Source organism: Caretta caretta, chromosome 2, assembly GCF_965140235.1.
Source record: "Caretta caretta isolate rCarCar2 chromosome 2, rCarCar1.hap1, whole genome shotgun sequence".
Classification (NCBI taxonomy): domain Eukaryota; kingdom Metazoa; phylum Chordata; order Testudines; family Cheloniidae; genus Caretta; species Caretta caretta.
In genome coordinates this window covers 5,714,305-5,735,086 of record NC_134207.1, presented here as the reverse complement: position 1 = coordinate 5,735,086, position 20,782 = coordinate 5,714,305, and the positions used below count along the sequence as shown (strand labels likewise).

Here is a 20,782-nt window from a genome sequence, read left to right as displayed (position 1 = left end):
AAAAAAGAGAAGAGAGAAGGAAGGTCAGGAAACTAACCCTGGAGGGGGAAGGTGACAGCAGGAGCTTGAGTCTCACGTCCCTGGTGTTGTTCGGGAATTAGATGAAGCTGGTGGAGATGGTGATGGCTCTCTGGCTCAGTCTGATCAGGAGGCCATTCAGGATCAGGATGACGAAGGTCCAACGGTGTCTTGGTGGGTCCTGGAGCACCATGAGATGGTGGGGGTGGCTGCCTTGCAGGTGATGTTCACTTTTTCCAGTCCACCCCACTCCTCTTATGTAGTGACTCTGCCCCCCAACCTATAACTCAAAACAATCCAATTTGTACCAGTCTTTCCTAAATAATTTTACATAACCGGTTGAGCTGGACTTGTGTTACTTTGAACAACTTAGAGAACAGGCCTCTGCTCAACCAGTATCATCACCTGTATGGGGAAACTGAGGCACATAGAGGTGAAATGACTTGCCCAAGGTCACACAAGGAGCCTGGGGCAGAGCCAGGAGCTGAACCCAAATCTTCTGAGTCCCATGCCAGTGATTTAATCACAAAATTATCCTTACTCCTCCCATCGGAGCATCTGCCCTGGAAGACCCTCTGCCTTATACCATTGTTTCTGAGCAGTCAGGAAAGCCAGGGGTGAGTCAGAATTTCAAGGCAACTATCTTCATTAAGCTGGAGGTAAGGTTGAAAGTGCATCTCAGTATCTTAAGGGTTAAAAACTATTGCTACAATTTTGTAGTTATAATAAAACCCCCAAATATTAGAATCTCCGTAAATTCATTTATATTAAATTTAAGAGAAACCTAAGCAAGCCATTCAGCCAGTTTGAAGCTGGGCAGTCTTGTTTCTGTAAGGTTTGTCCCTCTCGAGTACTGATATAAACCCAAATGGGCTTTTGTCCTATCATCGTGGACGCACAGAAGAGGCTCTTCACAGAGTGTGCTGTTCTGTCCCCACCAGCATGACCTCAGAGACACCACATTTGCGAGGTCACACCGTTATCACTCTGCAAAATGGCATCTTCCACGTGACATGACCATGGATGCACCGTGCGTGCGAAGTCACGCCAATGGAGGCAGGGTGGCACGTCCTGCAGAATGGCGCCCTCCATGCAGCATGACCTTGCATAACCAGCAGGGGCGAGAGGCACAACCCCAGGGCAGAGACTGGCACAAAGGGAACCCCTGGGCAGAGGAGAACATGGCACTCAGGTGGGGGACATGGACTAAAATGACCTAGTCACCCGCCGGGATGTTGGGGTGAAAGTTTTGTTGATGTTCTGCCTGGGCTTTTCTGTTAACAAGACACCCACCACTAGGGGGTGCTGTTTAGCATTTAACGGCCTGTTTGGACTTGCCACTGCCCTGGGTTAGGGGGAAACAAAGTAATGGCTCGCCTGCAACACCACACCTACCCGCATGGGGGTGCTCTGGAATGACGACAAGGGCTTAAAGAAGTTTGATCATAATGGCTGTTTTTAAATAGAGCCGCAGGGTTTTCTGTCACCACTCACTGACGATGGAAGGCAGGAATCAGAGAGACGCTAATATCTAACCTACAGACTGACCCTGCAGCGGTTTTGCTCCCCTAGCGTTTGCTCCAGTCCCATATGACACGTCTATGGGTGACTAGACTCACGCTTCATCCTGTCCAGCCTCAGTCATACGGACTGAATCCGAAAGGGCTTTTAGGAAGTGAAATGATACAAGTGTTAGGTGAGAAAAGCTAAACAGGAGGCAGTTATGCCAACCGAACCAAAGTCAGGCTAAGAGAGGCTGCTGGGAAAGTCTCTGAAAGTAGAATGAAGGAATGTTTGTTTAAGTTACAGAGAGTGAGAAAAACGGGGAGGCCTGCATTCCTGCATTTTTGGACCAGATGTGCTGGGAACAGTCCTTGAGATACAGAGGCATTGTTTTCCACTCCCTGCTCTTGTGTTATGTCTGTTTTAACTCCTCGTCTCCTGGTTGACATCCATACCGATAAGAAAGTTAGTGAAGCACTATGATTTGCTAAAAGTTATCTACAATAAGGGGGGGTAGATGTGCATGCATATAGAGAAAGAGGATTTTAACTAATATGGGGGGGGGCGGCTGCTTTATGAATAAATCTGACACGACGCGACTGTCTATAAAAACCTATGAGTTTTACTTAGAAGCTGGCTGGTTCTCTTTGGAGACGGGCTGCTCTCTATTGTTGTGTGCACTCTTCAATAAAGAGCTTTGTGTTCGGACCGTGCTGGTGTTGCCTGTTTCTCTCCGGTCAGACAACGAACCGCGCCGGCTGGGGTTCGAGTCCTCGACACAAGGCAGCATCTGGTCTGTGGGACAAGTTACAGCTACCACAGCTGGGAAGAACAAGTGTTCGTTTATCTGGGCCCATACTGAAGGGGGGATGGGAGCAGGCATGGGAGGTAAAGGTCTGTGTTAGGATGAAAAGTGTCAAGAGAGAGGGCGCTGATGAGAACCACAGAGCCGCTGTCCCAAGGAGCAGTTGTGCTGCACCCATGAGTGGATCTTTCGGCTAAGGGCACCTCACACACCCCATTTTTCCAGCAAGCAAACAGACACACAATACATCTGGGCTCAGGCAAGAACGGGAACGTGTTTATTCAGGTGTGATGCTCACGGTGCGAGCACTGCATTCCTTTTACATAAGAAAAGTCATCCAAGGAGCAGAATAAAGAAAACAATGTAAAAAACCAGAATCCAACCGGGGGTGAATGTGTCTGAGGTCTGTTTTTGGATCATGCCTTGCCGGCAGTCAGTCTGGCGCTGATCCCTAGCGTGACGTGGATGGGAAATGTCTCTGCGGTAGCAAGAGGCAGGGGTCTTTAAGTATTCCGCTTTGGAGGTGGTTTGGGCTAAACATTTCCTGGTGAGCCCTGACCTTTTTTTAAATCAGCCCCATCAACTGGGACTACGGGTATAAAAACAGAAACCCAGCCAACATTATCCACCATTTCCTGATGGGTCAGGAGAGCAAGCGGACATCTCCCCAGTGAGGCAGCACTGTTCATTTGAGCTTCCCAGGCCTCCTGTGCCCAAAAACATGGGAGCAGCCATCCAGATCTGCTGAGATGCACAGAGGGGCACCCAGTGACAGCAGCAGGATTTCCTTGTGAACGGCAAGAGGGCAGGTATTGTCTAATGGGATCTGAGAGAGAGTTTGGAAGAAAGGGCACCATTGGTAACCCCAGTATAGCTTTGCGCAGAGGCGGTTTGGAGTCTCGTTGGAGAAGCCTGAGCAGGTTCTTCAGGGCATCAAGTTCTTTTTCCTGACCCGATCACAGTCCGGCCCTGATATAGACGAAGCTGGCCAAGATCGCCATGGCCAGCACTGAGTAGCTGACTTTCACGCTGCTGGCCCCGCTGATGTTGCACAAGAATGAACTGCAGCAGGAAACAGAGGCGGCTAGTATCCCTATGTTTATCCCACCGCTGGGGCAAATTGAAGCACACCCCTTGGAGATGCTCTGACTGGAATATCCACCTGAACCGGAAAAAGAAACAAGAGAAAGAGACTCAAGATTAAAATGTTTCCCAGAGTTCGGACAGGAGCTCCTTAGCTCTGCAAAGGAGATAATTGTACCGATGTAGCTAATCAATCCTGAGATGAGGAGGCCATTTCTCAGCAGTTAATGGCCTCACAGCCTTATCTCTACCAGTGAATGCCCAGCCTTTAGAGGTCACTACTGCTATTATATACCATGAAAACAGCACTAGTCTCTTCCTAGCAGTTACAGACCCGTACGTAACAATCTGGGAACATCCCCTTCAGATTCCTGGCCAGGAGGAGGGAACACCCAAAGAAACCTGAGAATCCATTCCAGATTGTCACACTCTGCCCACTGCATGCTGGGACAGGGCTTTGGGAGTTCAGTGGGGGCTGTGGGAATGCAGCACAGAGGTGACTGAGTCCTGTCTCCTGCTCTTGAGTGGCAAAGCTTTAAAGAGCTGGTAGTAGTTGTTACCCGAAATTGGGCCAGCTAGTCAGCTTAGGGAGGACTAATGACCCTCCAGAGTTTGGCAGAAAGCAGCATGTTTGTTATATTGATAGCTAAGCTGAAAAAAAAAGGGGCGGGCGGGAGGGGTGTCACACTCACACTCGCATACTCACGCTCCCAGGACAGGCACAGCAGTGGAGATGTCTTGATTCTTCAAGGTAAGTGTATGAAGGTAAGTCTTCCCGAGGCACGATGGAATGCAATGCGGCGAACCACTGGCCAGGCGGTCCGGGCGAAGGGCCTTCTCGGGAGGTACAGGCTGGTGAGTGCACTCCTGTGCACATGGCCTCTTCCACTTTTAAGGACCTGCTCCTCATGGCCTGCGACTAGAGATGACTTGGCCGCATCTGGTTGCTCACACTCCACCGCAGACAGTGTCCAAGCAGGGTCCATGCATTGGGTGTGTGATCGCTGCCTAATTAGAGTCCCAGACACCTTGTCTACCTGGGAACTCTTCTGATCTTCCAGCTGTTCAACCAGCCCATTCATCCCACAAGCATTCCAGGAGGGAGGGGGAGGGAGAAAGCCACTTCACAGTAATTCAAAGAGGGAGAGGAGACAAAAGGGGGAAGGAGGGGAAGTGTAACAGACCTTTTGAGCATAGAGGTTATACAGAGCATAGTAACACAGAGCATACAGATCACTGCTGTTCCTACAACAGTAGCTAGGTCACAGCAGAGCTCGTTAAGCAGCAGACACCAATATACCCAAAAAGGCTTCAACCCGGCCTCCTTTTGTCCATGCACAACCAGCCAGGCACTGGGATTGGAGCGTGCAAATTCTCTCACTTGCACACGCCAATAGCGGAACCTTGCACCAGCACGTGAGATGTTTGGTGCTTAAACCATCGCATGGCTTCCCCGGGCATGAAAGGAGGCCAGACCGGGAAAGCAAGGCCCATAATGTCAGTTATGCAGGGCAGTTACAGCGGCCTGCCATCCAGCTGCTCTTGTTGTGATGTATATGTTGTAATATGCGATAGGCCATATGGGCCCAGTATAAATGCTGTGTGTTTGACATGAGGGCGTGAGTTGAGTGCTGGCAGCTGAAGCAAGGAGTCATGGTTATGAGCGGTCAAGAATTGTCTGCGCAAAAACAACTTATGTCCGTGGGGAATAGAAAGAATTAACAGGAAGGGAATAACACCAGCTCTGCCGTTATGCAAGAATTGGGGGAAATGGAACGTCTTGGATTATGGCGGCCTGCCCACACCTTGTGATCGGACTGAATTTTGACTGGCCAATGGGATGTCTTTTGGATCTTCTGATTCTGGTGTAGTATGAAAGGAGTGTGAATGTGGAGTGAGTGGGGTTTATACTGTAATCAATACAAATATTTAAAGTATTATATACCAACACTGTGTCCGGTATCTGCCTGCTCCCCCATCCTGTAGGGAGGCCTCTACCAGAGCCTAACATTCTCATCCCCTGGGCGAGTTCCCTGCACAACTCAATAGCCTGCCACTCCTTTTGTTAACTGAACCACATGGCAAGTAGTATCAGTGAGCCTCCCCAGGAACTGGCTACTCACAGTCCGCTCAAAATGCAGAGGCTGGCAACGACATTTACACTTGTGTATAATTGCCGCTGGGTGCAATCAGGCGCAGGAGGGGCACAGCTGGGAGACGTCCTTTCCCCTGCGGTCCAGGGACAAAGGCAGCCATCTTTTCCCCCCAACAAACCAGAGGGAAAGGGGGGTGGGCTCGATGCCACAAGAATGCAGCAGAGCAGAAGAGGCTGCTTCCCTGAGAACCACTGCTGAGAAGCAGAGGATCCATGGAGCCCTTTCTAACTGCTCCCTCTCACCGTTCAAGGCTGGCAGCCACTCAGGCAGGCAGCCTCCTTCCCTTTGACACCCATGGCAGCCCCTGCAGGGCCGCTGAGGAGCAGGTGGGGACTCAGTCCCAGCCCTCGCCCACCTCAGCAGTAACACAACCCACTGCTGGGGAGCATCTGCAGGACTGGGCTATAAAGAGCCTCATTTCAGGACTTCAGCCAAGGCTGGAGGGGTAGATATGGAGCCCCCCCATTGGCATACAGGAAGCCTGACATTGCCTGCGCTGCCCTCCAAGTCACTCCCTCGGCTGCGCCTACCATTCGGTTTCAAGGACTGATTCCCCAGTTCCACATCAGCAATGTCCCATCCTTCCAGCAGAAGGAGGAAAGAAAACCTACTGATCTGGAACGGGAGCAGCACGTCATCTGGGAAAACGCTATGGAAAGACAATAGACAGAGCATGCCCAAGCTTACCAATTCCTGCACCAAGATACGTGGTCACACAGTAGTTTGCATCACTGGGACATATAGCTGGTGCCAGACAAGCCCAGTTGGAGGACTTTTCCTTACAGGTGAAGCACACCAGCGAGTGAGCTGCAAAAGGAAAACACAGCCCATGTTAGAGGCGTGCAGGAATATGTTATTTGTTCCTGGTCTACAGTCCCCATCCCTGTCAGCTGCTGCTAATGAGCATCAAAATAGATCATCTCCTGATGTTCTCAGCCACTATTTCAGGCCGAACTCTCATTTAACCCCACGATAGTTTTTCCTGTGCATCGATTACGGATTCAGGATTAGACCCACACACGGGGGGGGGGGTGGAATTTTCAAAGGCAGAAATGACAGCTGGGCACCCAACTGCTATTTATGCCTCTGAAAAGTTCCCCCAACGCCCTCCCTGACACCCATTTGTAAATACTTTCTCAGCACGTTCCTTTCCAAAGCCAGAATGTTACAGACAGGAGCATAAGGAAAAACCAGCATGGACTTCTCAAGAAGAAATCATGCCAAACCCACCTAATTTCCTTCTTTGACAAGGTTACCAGCCGAGTGAATAAGGGGGAAGCAGTAGGCATGATATATCCTGATTTTGACCCAGTCCTATATGACATTCTCATAAGCAAAGCAGAGAAAGGTGTTCTAAATTAAATTCTATAAGGCAGGTGCACAACTGATTGAAAGACTGCTATCAATGGTTCCGTGTCAAACTGGGAAGGCGAATCCGGTGGGGTCCCGCAGTGGCCAGTACTGAGGATGCTTATTACATTTGCAGATGACGCCAAGCTGGGAGGGGTTGCAAGCACTTTCGAGGGCAGGATTAGAATTCAAAACGACCTTGACAAATTCGAGAATTGGTCTGAAATCCACAAAGTGAAATTCAAGGAAGTTAAGTGCGACGTACTACAGTTTGGAAGGAAAAATCAAATGCACAGCTACACAATGGGGAACAACTGGCTAGGTGGAAGCACTTCTGAAAAGGAGCTGGGGGTGTGATACAGTTCCAAAAAAGGCTGATATCATTGTGGGGGGGAAAAGCAGGAGTGTTCTCTATAAGACAGAGGAGGTAACTGTCCTGTTGTATATGGCACTGGTGAAGCCTCCGATGCTGTACTGTGTTCAATTCTGGGCACCAAGTGATGTGGACAAATCAGAGAAAGTCCAGAGGAGAGCATCAAAAATGATAAAAGGTTTAGAAAACTTGAACATTTTACAAACTTTTTTTGTAAACTTTTTAGGGCATGGCTACACTGGAAACTTCAAGGCCTTGTCGTGGGAGCGCTCCCACGGCAGCGCTTTGAAGTGCGAGTGTGGTCGGTGCGAGCACTGGGAGAGAGCTCTCCCAGCACTCCACCTCCACGAGGGGATTAGCTCCCTGCCCTCGGAGCCTGTTTACACTAGCGCTTTAAAATGCTCTGACTTGCTGCGATCAGGGGGGTGATTTTTCACACCCCTGAGCCAGCAAGTTAGAGCGCTGTAAAATGTAAGTGTAGCCAAGCCCTTACGAACTTTTTTGTAAACTTTTTAGAAAACCTGAACTTTTTACAAACTTTTACAAAACTGGGCATGTTTAGGCTTGAGAAAAGAAGACTGAGGGGAGAGTGATCACAGTCTTCAAACATGTTAAGATCTGCTATAAGAGGACAGTGATCAATTGTTCGCCATATCCGCTGACAGTAGGACAGGAAGTAGTGGGTTTAATCTGCAGCAAGGGAGATTTAGGTGACATAGTAGAGGCTAATATGCATGGGGGAAAACAACTCCTTCCTGGCTAGAGCCTATATTTCATAAGGACTAATTTCCAAAGAGACAGATACCAATGGATGGTGGGCAGCAATCGAAATATGACCTCACACTGGCTCTGACAAATGAAGTGTGAATGACATGATGTGTTATTTATTGATGGGTATCACATGGAAGACCAGAGAATTCATTCTGACTTGCCAAACGAGCTTGGTTATTATTATTATTACAATGCCAGAAGCATGCTAGATGCTTTATAGAAACAAACAGAGAAGCACAGTGCATTTCCTAAAGAGTTAATAGAGCAAATTGGACAGGAAGTGCTGTGTGAGGGTGACAAAGAAGGAGGGGATGGGTTAAGGAAGAACAAGATCTGAAGCATTAAGTTCATCCCAGGGCTTGATTTTGCCACTTTGATGTAACAATCCCTCCACGGGTCACCAGCAGAGCTTGAACCCAGGCCTTTCAGCAGCACAACACAGACCTTGACCACTGTCAGGGAACTGATAACTCCAACTAGAAGCAGTAGTGGGCTGTTATCCTCTGCGGCCCAGACACTAGAAGAGGATGCAACGTGATTTTACAAGCACGTGCTCCACCTACACTGGGGAGTGCCTTACTCACACTACTCCCCACCTGACCCCACTGGAGTCAAGTGCTCTTTACAACTGCTCATCGTTTTTTAAAGTTGACAGGTAGCTGAGCAAAGGTGGGGAGCAGAGAACCTCTTCTCCAGCTCTCCCAGCACACCCCCCTAGCAATGGGCAGGGCACACTCCGATCTTGGTTTTGGCTACAACACCCACGGACACCCCACAGTTCCAGTGAGAGCGGTGTTAGGATATAATGACAGGTTTCAGAGTAGCAGCCGTGTCAGTCTGTATTCGCAAAAAGAAAAGGAGGACTTGTGGCACCTTAGAGACTAACCAATTTATTTGAGCATGAGCTTTCGTGAGCTACAGCTCACTTCATCAGATGTTGATCAGGTGGTTCCGCAGTTTCTTTGAGAGCGTGAGGCACAAGCTGTCAGCATAGTCTGTGTGGTATGTAGATTGTAACATGATTATTTCTCTAAGGCACCACAAGTACTCCTTTCCTTTTTAAGAAAAGGAGTACTTGTGGCACCTTAGAGACTAACCAATTTTGAGAATACGGACTAACATGGCTGCTTCTCTGAAAGCAGTCATTATGCAAGGCACTGCATTTAGCCGTATGGAGTGGAAATCAACTTCATGAAAAAACTCGCACAGATACAGACAGACATCATCTTCCTTTCCAAATGCAAACAGATGGACATCGTACCAAAAGGACTGAAGGTAAAAAATCCATTACAATCTACATACCACACAGACTATGCTGACAGCTTGTGCCACACGCTCTCAAAGAAACTGCGGAATCACCTGATCAACATCCGATGAATTGAGCTGTAGCTCACGAAAGCTCATGCTCAAATAAATTGGTTACTCTCTAAGGTGCCACAAGTACTCCTTTTCTTGTTAGGATATAGATATTCAGGCCTGTCTGTAAAGGCCCATACTCTTAAGAATTTAGGTGTATTCTTATCACTTAGCTAGTTATAGAGGTATAAAAGAGAGAATCAAAATCACTGTCTGCCGGTGTAAGGGCCTTCTCTTACTGTGACAGTCTGAGGACCTGTTCTTAGGCTAAGGCCTTTGGCTAAGCAACAGAGGCAGCCATAAGCTGGGAAGCGACCGGTCACATCCTCACATTCCAAACTAGTCACATTGAAAGAAGGTGCTATTGGGCTGTTAGAAATACAATCCTGTCCTGATAATGCCGATTGCCTCCAGAGAAAGGGAAGAGCCTAGAGGATGTTTAGTTTGATAGTTTTCTGTTCTGTAAGAACTCACTTATCAATAGATATAGCTGGGAAACCCTTATGTCTTCATAGGTGTAGCAGTGATATCCTCACTTCTGTATTGTTTTGTCATTATAGTTCCCACTTTGCTATTGTTTGTCTGAATAATCTCTGTCTGGTTCTGGGATTGTTTCTGTCTGCTGTTGTCAAGGTTCCTTCCCCACTCTGAACTCTAGGGTACAGATGTAGGGACCTGCATGAAAACCTCCTAAGCTTACTTTTACCAGCTTAGGTTAAAACTTCTCCAAGGTACAAATTAATTTTACCCTTTGCCCTTGGATTTCCACTGCCACCACCAAACTTTACCTGGGTCTACTAGGAAACATAGTTTGGACACGTCTTTCCCCCCAAAATCCTCCCAACCCTTGCACCCCACTTCCTGGGGAAGGTTTGGTAAAAATCCTCACCAATTTGCATAGGTGACCACAGACCCAAACCCTTGGATCTTAGGACAATGAAAAAGCATTCAGTTTTCTTACAAGAAGACTTTTAATGGAAGTAAAGGAATCACCTCTGTAAAATCAGGATGCTAAATACCTTACAGGGTAATTAAATTCAAAACATAGAGAATCCCTCTAGGCAAAACCTTAAGTTACAAAAAAGACACACAGACAGGAATAGTCATTCTATTCAGCACAGTTCTTTTCTCAGCCATTTAAAGAAATCATAATCTAACACATACCTAGCTAGATTACTTACTAAAAGTTCTAAGACTCCATTCCTGTTCTGTCCCCGGCAAAAGCAGCATACAGACAGACACAGACCCTTTGTTTTTTTCCCTCCTCCCAGCTTTTGAAAGTATCTTGTCTCCTCATTGGTCATTTTGGTCAGGTGCCAGTGAGGTTACTTTTAGCTTCTTAACCCTTTACAGGTGAGAGGATTTTTCCTCTGGCCAGGAGAGATTTTAAAGGGGTTTACCCTTCCCTTTATATTTATGACAGCTGTATAATTAATTTTGCTGGGTGTAAACCAATTAAGGTGGTGGGATATAATTGGTTAAATAATCATGTTACAATATGTTAGGATTGGTTAGTTAAATTTCAGTAAAATGATTGGTTAAGGTATAGCTAAGCAGAACTCAAGTTTTACTATACAGTTTGCAGTCAATCAGGAAGTAAGGGGGGAATGGGAACAGGGAATGGGGGTGGGGAAATTGGAATCATGTTTTGCTAAGGTGGGGAATGGGAACAGGGACACAGGTAAGGCTCTGTGGTGTCAGAGCTGGGAAGGGGGACACTAAGGAAGGAAACTGGAATCATGCTTGCTGGAAGTTCACCCCAATAAACATTAAATTGTTTGCACCTTTGGACTTCGGGTATTTTTGCTCTCTGTTCATGCAAGAAGGACCAGGGAAGTGAGTGGGTGAAGGAATAAGCTCCCTAACAAGCAGGGGCATGATTAGGCCACAAGCCCTCCAGCATACATGCCATAGGTGATGAACACTGGGCTCTTCCCCACCAGTCACCTTGATCTAGCCCAGTGGTTCCCAAACTTTAACAACCTGTGAACCCCTTTCACGAAAATGTTAAGTCTCACGAACCCCCTCCCAAAAATGAATATTTCCAGGGATTTTCTCTTTTACCTGAGTATAAATTATAAAAGCAGTGATCTTGGAAATATAAAATTTGTTTTTATGACATGCTTATTACATACTATTTATTAATTATTTATCATTACAGTATTTTTATTACATTATGAAAACAGCCTCCAATATCTCACTTTCGTAACTTGTATCACTTTGAATAAGCCTGTTACAAGACAAGGCTCCTACGTTTCATCAAGGAGTATCAGATGTGAAACAGCATGAAGGTATTTAAGAAGCCAACTCAAAGAATTCCTCCTACACAAGCATTCAGGTCTTGAGCACTCCAGGCAAACAACGCACGTTACAACAAAGCTTAAACTTGTTCTTCATAATAATTTTAAAAACAAAACTAGCTGCCTATTTAATTTTAAAAACAGCAAAAAATATCCACCTCCCTTTCCATTTCTTATAAGGAGTCTTGAAGTTTAAATCTCACGCATGACAGATATATTTGCTTTGATCTGCTTAGCTCTTGGAAGTCCAGGGGCTCCAGGCTACTGGCCCCGTGCTGCTCGGGGTTCCTAGGGACAGCTCTGTCCACCATGAGGGAATTTTTTTCCCAAGAACCCCCTATAACATTTTGCGAACCCCAGTTTGGGAACCACTGATCTAGCCCTACCCCCAAGTGGCCCCAGGACCCTCCATGAAGCCAGCACCTTCTCTTCTGCTTCTTCTTCATTTGATGAAAAGACGGGCAATATTTTGAAATGCTCCTCAGTAAAGTGAGCGAAGGCAGAAGACCGGGGCTCTGATCAGCGGCTGAACACAGGTGCGGTGCTTTTTGACGGTTCCGTCATTTTTTTAATACAGACATTGGAATTATTGGCTTATTGGCCCAGCTGCACTTGAATGGCTACATGCACTTCGGGGATCACTGTTTATTATTACTGAGCACCCAGAGTGTAATCTTTGTGCTGTGTTTATACAGCACCTAGCGTAATGTAGTCCTGGTTCATGACTAGGGCTCCTAGGAGTCCAGGGTCGAAGCAGAAAAAAACAACAGATGCCTTATCAAGAGACACTAATTGAACTACATGAGTGGGAGGTCTGGAGAATGCAGCTAGAACAAGCCGAGACTGGTTTTCAAACAGCTCCACCCCCATCACTTCATAGCAAGAATATGTAGTTACACGCATGGCATCATTAGCTCAAAATGTCACTGCCTGATCCTGAAGGGAGGGGCTGCTTTCCTAACAAGTCTGCAGAGCAGTTTAAACTGCAGCTACCTGGCAGGATTACAGAGCCACAGGTCGGATTCAAATCCCATGGAAGCCAGAGGAAAGCCTCCCATTGACACAGCCTCAGATGGCACGGTCCTCTGAGGAGCCCATGAATCAGTGAATTAATTTGATGGTTCAATTCTGAGTCAGTACAAATGGCATCACAGAGATTCCACATTGATTGTCCCTCGGTGACTCTTGGCTACACTTGCAGATGTAGAGCGCTTTGGGTTAAACCAGCCTTCGTACAGCGCAGTAGGGAAAGCGCTCCAGTCTGTCCACACTGACAGCAGAAAGCGCCCTGGTGTGGCCACATTTGCAGCACTTGCAGCTGCATTGGGAGCGGTTCATTATGGGCAGCTAGCCCAGCGTTCAAGGGGCTGCAACCTGCTTTTCAAATGGGGAGGGGAGGGCGGGGGGTGTTGTGTGTATGTGGGGGGAGAGAGAGTGGGTTGTTGGGATGCTGAGTGTGTCAGCTTGCTGTCTTGTAAGTACAGACCCCCCTCACTCCCCAATCCAAGGCTTCTCATGCCTGACTAATCTAATCGCCTTCTATGACGAGATTACTGGTTCTGTGGATGAAGGGAAAGCAGTGGACGTGTTGTTCCTTGACTTTAGCAAAGCTTTTGACACTGTCTCCCACAGTATTCTTGCCAGCAAGTTAAAGAAGTATGGGCTGGATGAATGGACTATAAGGTGGATAGAAAGCTGGCTAGATTGTCGGGCTCAACGGGTAGTGATCAATGGCTCCATGTCTAGCTGGCAGCCGGTATGAAGTGGAGTGCCCCAAGGGTCAGTCCTGGGGCTGGTTTTGTTCAATATCTTCATAAATGATCTGGAGGATGGTGTGGATTGCACTCTCAGCAAATTTGTAGATGACACTACACTGGGAGGAGAGGTAGATACGCTGGAGGGTAGGGATAGGATACAGAAGGACCTAGACAAATTGGAGGATTGGGCCAAAAGAAATCTGATGAGGTTCAACAAGGACAAGTGCAGAGTCCTGCACTTAGGACGGAAGAATCCCATGCACCGCTACAGACTAGGGACCGAATGGCTAGGCAGCAGTTCTGCAGAAAAGGACCTAGGGGTTACAGTGGACGGGAAGCTGGATATGAGTCAACAGTGTGCCCTTGTTGCCAAGAAGGCCAATGGCATTTTGGGATATATAAGTAGGGGCATTGCCAGCAGATCGAGGGACGTGATCATTCCCCTCTATTCGACATTGGTGAGGCCTCATCTGGAGTACTGTGTCCAGTTTTGGGCCCCACACTACAAGAAGGATGTGGAAAAATTGGGAAGAGTCCAGCAGAGGGCAACAAAAATGATTAGGGGACTGGAACACATGACTTACGAGGAGAGGCTGAGGGAACTCGGGATGTTTAGTCTTCAGAAGAGAAGAATGAGGGGGGATTTGATAGCTGCTTTCAACTACCTGAAAGGGGGTTCCAAAGAGGATGGCTCTAGACCGTTCTCAATGGTAGCAGATGACAGAACAAGGAGTAATGGTCTCAAGTTGCAGTGGGGGAGGTTTAGGTTGGATATTAGGAAAAAAATTTTCACTAGAAGGATGGTAAAACACTGGAATGCGTTACCTAGGGAGGTGGTGGAATCTCCTTCCTTAGAAGTTTTTAAGGTCAGGCTTGACAAAGCCCTGGCTGGGATGATTTGGTTGGGGATTGGTCCTGCTTTGAGCCGGGGGTTGGACTAGATGACCTCCTGAGGTCCCTTCCAACCCTGATATTCTATGATTCTATGATTCTTCTCCTATAATACCCACAATAAAAAATGTCTGTACTAGATTCCCAGATTTATAAGATCATTGTGAACATCTAGGCTGACCTCCTATAAAACACAGGCCAGAGAACTGCCCCCAGAATAATTCCTAGAGCAGAGGTTTTAGAAAAACACCCAATTTTGATTTAAAATTTGCCAGTGATGGACAATCCATCATGACCCTTGGTAAATTGTTCCAATGGTTAATGACTCTCACTGTTACAAATTTATGCCTTATTTCCAGTCTGAATGTGTCCAGCTTCAACTTCCAGACATTGGATATTGTTATCGCTTTTTCTGCTAGATTGAAGAGCCCATTATTAAGTATTTGTTCTCTGTGTAGGCACTTCCAGACTGTGATCAAATCACCCCTTAACCTTCTCTTTGTTACGCTAAATAGATTGAGCTCCTTGAGTCTACAGCTATAAGGCAGGTTTTCTAACACTCAACATTTTCGTGGCTCTTCTCTGAACCCTTTCCAATTTACCAACATCCTTCTTGACTTGTCGATCTTCAGAACTGGACACAGAATTCCAGCAGCGGTCGCACCAGTGGCAAATATAGAGGTAAAATAACCTCTGTACTCCTACTCAAAATTCCTGTTATACATCCAAGAATCACATTAGCCCTTTTGGCCACAGGGTCACACTGGGAGCTCATGTTCAGCAGATTATCCACCACGGCCTCACAAAGCTTTTTCAGAGTCACTGCTTCCCAGGGAGAGTCCCCCCTCCTGTAAATATGGCCGACATTTTTGTCCCTAGATGTATACCTTTACATTTAGCCATATCAAAACGCAGATTGTTTGCTTGCGCCCAACTTACCAAGCAATCCAGATTGCTCTCGATCAGTGACCTGAGCTCTTCATTATTTACCACTCCCCTAGTTTTTCTGTCACCTGTAAATTTATCAGTGATGACGTTGTTTTCTTCCAGGTCACTGATAGAAATGTTAAATAGCATAGGGCCAAGAACTGATTCCCTGCAGGATCCCACTGGAGACACACCCACTCATTGATGATTCCCCATTGATAATTACATTGCGACACCCATCAGCGAGCCAGCTTTTAGAACAGGTCTACACTACCACTTATGTCGGCAAAATTTACGCGGCTCACAGGTGTGAACCCCCCCCACCACACACCCGGAGAGACATCAGTTACACCGACCTAACTGCTAGTGTGGACAGTGCTATGTCACTCACCCGCCAACATAACTGCAACCACGTATTGCGGGTGGTTTAATTCTGTCAGCGGGAGAGCTCTGTCCGGTCGGCATACAGCAGCCACACGAGAGATCGTACCGAGGCGCAGCTGCATCGGTACAGCCATGCCACTGTAAGCGCGCCAGGGTAGACGTGGCCGTAGTCAGTATGTGCCATGCTAATGTTCTGTCAGTCTAGTTTTTTCATCAAAATCTCACACGGCACCAAGTCAAATGCCAGTACGAGTAAGTACATTACAGAGAAAAAACAGAAACAACGGGCTCCTGAAAAATAGCTAATAATAGAAAACGTAATGAAGAGGGAGGAATTATTTAAGGAGGCTGAGACTGAAACTGCAGAACAAAGAACCTAAGCAATGCAAGAGCAAAAACCAATTGCCACCAATCAGATGATGGAACAATTTGCCAGGGGAAGAAGCTTTTGGTGCTCAGCTACTAGAGATGCTGACGAACTCATGAGATACAACACAACCCTCAGGAAATGCCTTAGATAAGACCTGTGCAATCTGACCTTGCAAAGAGCACAGCTCGGCCAAGGCTTTCAAGCCCCGACCCAAAGCCCAGTGCAGTCAGTGGAAAGGCTCCCGCTGACATCACTGGGCTTTGGGTCAGGCCGTTACTGCCCACGCCAGCTCTGTCTGTGTTCTCCAGGAAACCACTGCTCTCCTTCAACAGCCCAGTACTTGGCATTTAAACACCATGTGATGTCTTCAAGGCAGGTTAGTGCGTAGCCGGCTAAAGCAAAGGGAGTTCCTTGGGAGAGGCTCCTTGCATGGCAAAAGGAATATTCCTGTTGCTGAAGGACAGGGGTGGGCAAACTTTTTGGCCTGAGGACCACAATGGGGTTTCCAAACAGTATGGAGGGATGGGTAGGGAAGGTTGTGCCTCCCCAAACAGCCTGTCCCCCGCCCCCTATCCGCCCCCTTCCACTTCCCACCCCCTGACTGCCCCGCTCAGAATCCCTGACCCATCCAACCCCCGCTGCTCCTTGTCCTCTGACTGCCCCCTCCCGGGATCCGCGCCCCTAACCGCCCCCTGGGACCCCACCCCATATCCATCCCCCCCGCTCCCTGTCCCCTGACAGGCCCCCTGGGACTCCCACGCCTATCCAAACCCCCCTGTTCCCCGTCCCCTGACACTCCCCCAGAACCTCCACCCCATCCAACCTCCCCTGCTTCCCCTGTCCCCCTAACCGCCCTCCAGAACCCCACCCCCTATCGAATCCCCCCTGCTTCCTGTCCCCTCACTGCCCCAACACCTATCCACATCCCCACCCCCAGACAGTCCCCCGGGATTCCTACACCTATCCAATCGCCCCTGTTCCCTTTCCCCTGACTGCCCCTCCCCCCAGGACCTCTGCCCCATCCAACCTCTGCGCCGCCTTACCATGCTGCTCAGAGCAGAAGGAGCTCGCAGCCCCTCCACCCGGCTGGAGCCAGCCACTCCGCCCGTGCTCTCCGGCAGGCCAGCGTGCGGGCGGCATGGCGCGCTGAGGCAGCGGGGGAGGGGAGAAAGCGGGGGAGGGGAGGGGGGATAGCCTCCCTGGCCAAGAGCTCAGGGGCCGGGCAGGACGGTCCCGAGGGCCACATCAGTTTGCCCACCTCTGAGGTAGGGGCAAAGCTACTTGCAATAACCCCATTTGCCTGGCAAAGGGTGTCTGCTGTCCAGGCACGGGGACCAGCAGATTTCTCTCACGCTCTGGGCTTAATTAGACCACATAGAGACTGGGACTGGGAAAATAACACACTCTCTGGGTCCACTTGGTTGAAATCACGATGTGTTTAGACACTCCGGTGTGGGATCCGGAGTGAGTATCTAGAGGGGGCAGCTAAGATCATCTTAAGAGCAGTGAGAAATCAACTGGTTGTTTCTCACTGTGGACCCCATGGAATTGGAAGTGTTCTTGATTTCTGAGCCAGAAACCCAGGTGGCTGGAGCTGGTCAGTTCCCTTGGGCTCAGGCTGTAGTTTACCCTGGCGCCCGGTGCAGGTCTTGGGGTGACTTATTTATGTACATTAATGTGAGTAAACAGTAAGAGAGGGGGATAATACATTTGTATAGACAATCAAAAGACAACAACATCTGGGAGCATATAAATGGGGAAATCTTCGAACAAGTGAACATTCGTTGGTTAATAACCGAGCCTGTTCTTCCTAGCTTTAGTGGCAAATAAATAAATAAATAAATAAAAGCCTGTTCCACAAACACCTTTTACCCCTGGAGGTCTCCCATCCAAGTATCAAACCGCCCCAGACCTCCTTATTTTTAAAACCAGATGAGCTCAGGAAGAGTTGGAGGAGTAAAATGATCCTGCATTAAGAATCAACCAGTGGCCCCTCCAACCGGAGCCTACTGCTGTGACCCCCCTCCCATATTACCGGATTCCACCACAGCAGGGGTGGGCAAACCGCAGCCGCAGGCCCGGTCGGGGTTGCACAACTGTATGGAGGGCCGGGTAGGGAAGGCTGTGCCTCCCCAAACAGCCTGACCCCTGCCCCTTATCCACCCCCTCCCACCTCGCGCCCCGCTCAGAATCCCCGACCCATCCAACTGCCCCCCGCTCCCTGTCCCCTGACTGGCCCTTGGGTCCCCCTGCCCCTTATTCAACACCCTCCCCCGCCCCCGCTCTCCACCCCCTTACCATGCCGGAGCCAGCGCCATGCTGCCCGACAGGAGCGGTGGTCCTGACTGCTGCCCGCGCTTCGGCACGCCTGCGAGGGAGGAGGGACAGCGGGGGAAGGGCCAGGGGTAGTCTCCCTGGCCGAGAGCTCAAGGGCTGGACAGGACGGTCCCGCGGGCCGTAGTTTGCCCATCTCTGCACTACAGCATTGTAAGAACGCAGGGCCTGAGTCTGATCTCACTTGTGGCGATGTTCCATTCCTCCAAATTAATTGAATTCAGTGCAGTTACTCCTGATTTACTCCACTGTATCTGGGATCATAATCAGACCCTGATGTTTTTAGCTGATTACAGTAGAAGAACTTGCAAAAATTATGGTTGCAAGAAAGCAATGCTGAGAAGCACTGATCGCCCTGAGTAAAAGAGCCTAGCTCAGAGGATAACCGTCTAAAAGATTTCTTTAAGAGATGGCGAGATAGGTCTCTAGGGGTAGTCAGCCCCCGCTCATCCCCCTCTAGGCCTCTCAAGACATGCTGCTGTTGGAACAAGCACAAATCCAGATCCACAGAACCGTGCTCCCTCTTGCATCCAGAGCACTGCATCCCCCTAAGCACCATGAAACTGAGATAATTTGCTATGCCTGCACTGAGCTATTTTTATTACATCCACACAAGCTAGTGCTCAAAAGACAGCCAACGCACCAGCCGTTGCTTCGCAGGACCAAGCAGCTGGCTGCAAAGGGGGGTTTGCAGAAGTGCCAGCTCCCACTTAAAGATAGAATCTTTGCCCACGGTGCTGCAAAAATCCCCCTCTGCCCCTGCCATTTCTAGCCGCTTCCCTGGCTCTTTGTCTGGCACAGAGGGATCATGAGCAGCATCTCACCTTGCTCCACACACAGAACCGCCACCAGCAGGGAGAGAAGAAAAGCCTTCATCTTCGGCCTGCCGTCACAGCGTGGGCAGAAGGGAAGCTGCTTCTTGGGGGGCTGGGTATAAATGAGGATCTTGGTGTTTTCCTGTGAAGGCAGTGCATGGAAAGACTGCGAGTTAGCAGGGAGGAGACAGGAGATTGATGGCTGGGTGTGGGATGTGCAGGGAGTTTGCTCACGTGGGTTTGTATCAAGAGAAGCCACAGGAAACAAGGCTCAAAGTCTTAACAGAATGCAGTTCTCCAGGAAATGTAATTGTGTTTGGTTTTGTTTCCCCGCTGCAGTCTGGAGGGAGGAGGAAATGCAGGAGGACTAAAGCATTCCTGTGCAAAAAGCTTTTGCACAAGTTGATGGTTAATACACTGCATAAGCCAGACACCAGCGATGGAAAATCCCTACTCTATTGTCTAATCCGGTGATTCTTAACCTTTTCCATACCGGGTTCCAACAGCAAAGAGGGTGGGGAGCCTGCTTCCTGCCTTCCAGGTGCGGAGAGACGGACAGGGGTCACCAGTGCAGCTGGCCAGAACAGAGGAGCTCCCTGCTCTTAAAAAGTTCCAGTTGGTAATAAATCTTTCTGTCCCAAATCCGGATGAAAAGTTAAAAGCTCAAGGGGGTGCAGAGGGAGGGGACTGAAAAGTCTAAGTGTTTCAGACTTTTAAAAATGGTTTTTAAAAAGCAAAACACGTTCCCAGAATGCCTGGCTAGCTCGCTCTTCAGCACCCTGATCTCCCAGAACCCTAGGGCACCTGCCACCCGGCCTGGCAGGGTGCTGTGCTGAACTGGCTCCTTGATGCCTCCAGCTACCCGACTCCCCATCAGCCCAGCTGGCTGTGCAGCCCAAGGCACCAAGGAGCGAGGCAGCCCCGCAGAGCGGGAGGCAGGCAGCACTGGGAATTGGGGAGCTCAAGGAGTGGGGCAGCCTGCCAGGCAGGCGGATGGGAAGACAGGCAGCAAGGAGTTGCAAGGAGCAGGGCAGGTGGGAATTGTTGGGCAGACCAGGAAGCTGGCTGTCTGGGGAGTCAGCAGTGAGGAAACTCAGGCAGCATGGCAGTCCCCAGGCAGCACCTGGGGAGCCAGCGAGCATGGGGCTCCCGGGAGTGGGGCAGCCCACCAGGTAGGGAGTCAGGAGAACCACGGAGCCAGCCAGCTGTCCAGTGGTAGGGGAGCCAGCTCCCTCAGGGACGGGGTAGCAGACAGCCTGGGGAGATGGCTGCCTGGGGATTTGGGAAACCCCAGTTCCAATACTTCAGTACAGGTGAGCTGCTGAGGAGCTGGGTGGTGAGCTGGCAGGAAGTCAGACCGGTTTCTCTCAGAAGTTTCGGCCAAATCAACACGTTCCCACAGAACATTCTGATATTGTCAAACCCCAGCCCGGGCGAGAACTCCTAATTTAAACCCATTTCCTTTCCAAGAGACTGCATCCTTCTCTTGGCTTTCTCCAGTCTAGTTTAAAATGTCCCAGAATGTGATTTAGTTGGGGTCCTGCTTTGAGCAGGGGGCTGGACCTGCGTTGAGCGGGGGGCTGGACTAG

The 20,782-nt window shown here is 49.1% G+C and overlaps 1 protein-coding gene across 2 annotated transcripts; it reads right to left on the bottom strand.

The window, feature by feature from the left end:
* Positions 1-2,581: 2,581 nt before the first annotated feature.
* Positions 2,582-19,465, bottom strand: LOC125632902 (lymphocyte antigen 6E-like). Of its 2 annotated transcripts, none has more exons than XM_075124901.1 (3): positions 19,203-19,465; positions 6,253-6,372; positions 2,582-3,488 (listed from the first exon to the last, which is right to left on the bottom strand). In XM_075124901.1, the coding sequence occupies exons 1-3, from the start codon at positions 19,252-19,254 to the stop codon at positions 3,283-3,285; spliced, it is 378 nt and encodes a 125-aa protein (XP_074981002.1). In that variant the 5' UTR covers positions 19,255-19,465; the 3' UTR covers positions 2,582-3,282. The 2 variants fall into 2 exon arrangements, with proteins under 2 accessions (XP_074981002.1, XP_074981001.1); XM_075124900.1 differs by lacking the exon at positions 19,203-19,465 and adding an exon at positions 18,343-18,907.
* Positions 19,466-20,782: the final 1,317 nt, after the last annotated feature.